The 5018-nt window shown below is 43.3% G+C and overlaps 1 protein-coding gene across 1 annotated transcript in view; it reads right to left on the bottom strand.

Annotated features, from left to right (window-relative positions):
* Nucleotides 1-5018, bottom strand: part of UPF3A (UPF3 regulator of nonsense transcripts homolog A (yeast)) — a 21518-nt gene that overhangs the window by 15633 nt on the left and 867 nt on the right. Inside the window, exons 2-5 of the mRNA XM_012661828.1 lie at nucleotides 4865-4987; nucleotides 3822-3928; nucleotides 1149-1247; nucleotides 932-1042 (exon numbers count right to left, since the gene is read on the bottom strand). Of these exons, the coding sequence (XP_012517282.1) occupies nucleotides 932-1042; nucleotides 1149-1247; nucleotides 3822-3928; nucleotides 4865-4987 (440 nt within the window). The remainder of the gene's footprint in view (nucleotides 1-931; nucleotides 1043-1148; nucleotides 1248-3821; nucleotides 3929-4864; nucleotides 4988-5018) is intronic.

Here is a 5018-nt window from a genome sequence, read left to right as displayed (position 1 = left end):
AAAACAAAAAAACTTCATTACTAAAGAAGAATATTAGTGAACTATTTCAATAACATTAACCTTTCTTATCAATTTATTCAACAAACATCTGCTCATTCCTAAACTACTCTGTGCTACAACTGCAAAGAAGAAAACAGTTCCCCTGGGGAAGTGGAGAGATGAAGCAAGAGAGGAGTTTATGTGGAGGGAGATCGATAAATAAGAAGATAAATCATAAACGGTGTGATTGTCATGTCAATGAGCCTCGGCGGGTGGGCAGAAACCAACAGAGAGGAGAGACACCACCAGGTGTGTTTGGGACGAAACCACAGCAGTCTGCCTGTTGACGGATGGTGGAGTTTCATGTCTATGCTTCAGCCTTTGGGGCACTGCTGCGAGGAGGTAACCACTTCTAAAATATGCCACTTGCAGGTGCAGGGTTGAAGGCTGGATTCAAACCAGGTTCTGTGCTCTGGCTGCCTTTACAAACTCCCTGAGTTTGCCTGGCTTGCTCAGGGGGCTCGGAAATTTTTTTTGAACAGCAGTAGGGTGACCTCACACATGAGCAGTCTCGCTCTTCTGGGCTCCTGAGGCACCCTGGACACTGCTCTCTGCAAAGAGCACTGAGTGTGGCTTTGTGGCACAAGGCTCCTTCCCTGACACAGCAGGTGCAGAGCGCTCACCTGTCCTTGCCGCTGCTCACGCGGAAGCACTGTGACTTAAAACAAAATGACCGTAACTGAAAAATCAGGTGCTCTCCCTCAACAAATGCTCAGAAATACTTCCCTAAACTGCTATTCTGCCATTCTTTTGTCAAAACTGGAAAATACTCTACATTTCTGCTAAGCCCATAACAAGTTTCAATTTTTGTCATAATCTTGAAAAAGAAATAAATACATACTCTATAAATAAACATCTCAACAAGGAAAAGAGAAGAAATGAGCACACAGACCAACGAGTTCCCGCGTCTTTGCCTCTATCTCTCCCAGCAGCGTTTCAGGGTTGGCAGCGGCCTTCTCCTCCTCCACACAGTAAGTTTCTAAGAACTTCTTATACTCTGGATCTGTAAATTTAGAAAGAGAGAAGGAAAATACGCATAACCTTCCCCAGCTACAGCAGGGAATCACACTGGATCAGTGTACTTAACTTGGCACTGGGAAAGGACTCACCATCTTCGATGCTTCCGGTCTTGGCATCTCTTCTCTTCAGCTTCTTCCTGGCTATCTTCTGGAACGGAGCGAACTCCACCACCGCAGGGTATTCTAGGCCTTTAACAGGAAACACATTCCAAACCATTCTGAAATTCTACTACATTCATTTTGGAAAATTATGATCTAGCTTACCTAAGGGTTAGGTATAACGATGACATGCTTTGCTACTGCTTAAACTACGATTTAATCATGTTTTCCAGCACCTGCAACCTTAGCGTGTCAAACTCCAGATTTAAACAAAGTATGAACTGGTGGTAGGAGGAGCAATTATTTATTAAATGAAACAATTCATCACGTGGTGGTGGTGGTGATATAACTGAATATACTCAAAATTCATCAAATTTTTCCCTTTAAAAGGATGATTTTTACCATATGTAACTTACACCTCAATAAACCTGACCTCCCTACCCTTTACACCAAATAATTTATCATTGGGATACCTTTAAATAATCCGGTTTCTTACTTATATCTTAAACTTTCTAAGAGGTTATCAATCTATTACATAAATTAAGGAAATTACTTTGCTCAGAAGAGACCCATGGCTAAAGGAGGGGCTTCAAAGGGTATATATAATATTCCAGGTAAGATTAGTTTCCAATATAAAAGTTGAGAATGGAAGTCACTAGAAAACGATTTTGTCATTATGTGGGGGGGAAACAAACACGAGACAAACGTTCACTTAGAGAGTCTGCTATATGCTTAATCAACAAATGGAACATTTCTACCTCAGTACTAAACCCACTGAGTAACCATTTTTAAACTTGTCAGTTAGGGTCAGGTGACCATGACACTGTAACTCCCATTTATCTGGAGGACATTTTTGTGTCAACTTCAGCTATCCAGAATAAAGTCAAGAATCAGGAGGAAAGCAGGGCCCTGGACCGCAGGAAAGAGTCCACCCACTGCTGCGTCCACAACGCCTGGCATGTAACAGACACGTACTGAATGGCAGTCAACACACTCCCTGATGTCAAACTTCCCACAAAGCGACAGTAATTAAACAGTGTGGTACTGGCATAAAGGCAGACACATACACCAGTGGGACAGAACAGAGAACCCAGAAAAACCCTTGTATACATGGTCAAATGATTTCAACAAGGGTCCCAGGACCTCTCAATGGGGAAAGGACAGTCTTTTCACAAACCGGTATTGGGAAAACTAGGTATCCACAGACCAAAAAATGAATTTGAACCTTTACCTAATATCGCATACAAAAATTAACTCAAAATGAATCAAACCTAAATGTAAGACTTAAACTATAAAATGCTTAGAAAAAACACGGAAGAAAATCTCCATAATATTAGGTTTGATAATGAGTTCTTGATGTGACGCCAAAAGCACAGGTGACTGAAGTAAAAATAAACAAACTGAACCACATCAAAACTAAAAGCTGCCGGGCATCAAAAGACACAATCAACAGAGTGAAAAGGCAACCTATGGAATGGGTGGAAATATCTGCAAATCACACATCTGCTAAGGGGTTAACATCCAGAATGTACAGAGAACTCCTACAATCCAATGCCAAACAACCAAATAATCCAATTAAAAAATGGGCAAAGGACTTAAACGGATATTTCTCCAAAGATTATATGCAAATGGCCAACAAGCACATGAAAAGATGCTCAGCATCAATAATGGGTAGAGAAATGCAAATCGAAATCACAATGAGATACCACCTCAAATCCATGATGCTGGCCAATGTTAAAAATCAGTGTTGGCGAGGATGTGGAGTGACTGGAACTCTTGTGTGCTCTGGTGGGAACAGAAAATGGTGCAGCTGCTGTGGAAAACAGCGTGGCAGTAAATGTTGTTACGCATATTTCACCAATATTTTTTAAAAGTAAAAAAAGGCAACTGAATATGTTACTGGATAAATTAGCAATCAACAGAAATGTCAACTAGTTTAAGCACTAACCTTGATTTTACTCACAGGAAATGTCCTGGCCCTCAACTTAGTCACTCTTTTACAACCTTTTCTAGTTTGTTATCCCCCAGTGGAGGAGAAGAAGACACTTGAGTGCAGGGGCGGGTGGCGGGGAGGAGAGGCTGGCTGGCGAGGGGAGGGAAGGCAAAAAACAGTTTGCTGTGAGAGGTATGCAGACTCAACAGCAGTGGAAACAGTGGTGGAGAGGAGGCAGGAAAAACATCAAAAGCAGAACCCCAGAAGCACAGGGAATTGGAAACACACAGAGCAGAGGTAAATGTTGCTGCCGAACAGCTGCCGGTGACCGAGGTTCAGCATTACATCCTCTTCCCCCCGTTACCAAGAAGTGGTACAATCATGAAAACACAGATGTAAGTGTACAGTGCATTTTAGAGAATTCCTATCACACATGGGTAAAATAATTAGTTTTGGAACATAAAAAGATAAAAGGTCATATCCAGAAAACTCATTCATATGAAAATATAAATGATAATACATCCATAGGTTGTCACTATTACATAGGATTTCTGGAATTTTTTGGTTTATAAATAAATTTTAATATCAGCACATAATTACAGTAACATAATCAAAATTTATGATCTTGTTTTACTCTCTGAGAACTTAATTAAAACTCACAAATATTCCATCAAAACTTCATTAATATACTTACAGATTATAATAGAGTTTAAAAACGCAAATGATCTAACCTTTACTGTCAATGAAGACATATCCATCGAAACGATCTCTAAAAAGAAGGATGTCATCAGGGTTTCTAAAATTAATGTATGCTCTTGAGTAGAGATGAGGATGAAGACTAAAATAAGAGAGAACAGTGGTGGTTAGTAAGAGACACGCCTTTAATTTAGCCTGTTTTTTCTTTTCTGGATACAACAAACTACTCCAGGTAAAACGTTTATACTAAGGAATCGTCTCTTGGTTAATTATAACGATTTAGATATTCGTGAGCAAAAACGAACCCACCATTAACTGAGCTCTTTTTAATTACGTGAGAGAAATAATTTAGGTTGGCGCCTCTGCACAGAGCCAGGGTGCAAGCACAGTCCTCAGAGGTCGAAAACGCAAAGGAAGGTCATTCGAGGGTCGCCCCTAACGCACGGCGACCGGAGTACAGTGCTGGCCGGGCCCTGCTCACAGAGGAAAACGCTACGCTGTAGGAGGGGCCGTTGCTGATGCGGAGATTCCAAATCTTTGCAGGCATTCCAAAGCAGCGTTTCCCGGGGCGCAGGGTGCGGTCCGCAGAGAGAACTAAGCCGTCCCCCGTCACAGCCCCATTTCCTTAGCTCGGAGAATCAGGCACCGAGGCAGGCGCGGCCCGCACGGAGGCGGGACTGGAGCTCCAGGCCACGTCACCGTGTCCTTGTCGTCTACACTCCGGTCACCCGAAAATCGTCTGCAAGGTTGTTTATAACCACATCTGCGGTTACTCATTAGTGATACGTTACTTCGAATGGACACTTTTGTCAAAACATATTTATTCTAAAAACACGTTTGGGCGCGGTGGCTCACGCCTGTGACCCCAGCACTCTGGGAGGCCGAGGCGGGAAGATCGCTCAAGGTCGGGAGTTCGAGACCAGCCTGAGCAAGAGCGAGACCCCCGTCTCTATCTAATTTAGAGTTACAACAAAAATAACGAAATAAAAAAACACGAAGTTCACACAACCACCGTGAATGAGGAATCATGACAAGGAAGACAAGGACAACCAACGACAACGAAGACAGTACAAACAACCGCAGTGAGGCGGCCCTGCGGCGGTCTGAGCCGGGGACTCTGTCTCCGAAGGGCACGGCCGGGAGAGGGCACGGAACAGGTCCCGCCCGGCGCGAGGGGCTGCGCGCACTCGCCAGGGCACCTCTGGGGCTCCCCGTCGTCGCGCGGCGTTCGT

The sequence above is a fragment of the Propithecus coquereli genome, unplaced genomic scaffold (genome assembly GCF_000956105.1).
Source record: "Propithecus coquereli isolate 6110/MARCELLA unplaced genomic scaffold, Pcoq_1.0 Scaffold738, whole genome shotgun sequence".
In the NCBI taxonomy this organism is placed as follows: domain Eukaryota; kingdom Metazoa; phylum Chordata; class Mammalia; order Primates; family Indriidae; genus Propithecus; species Propithecus coquereli.
The sequence above is the reverse complement of the archived record's forward strand: the minus strand, read 5'-3'. Positions and strand labels throughout refer to the sequence as shown.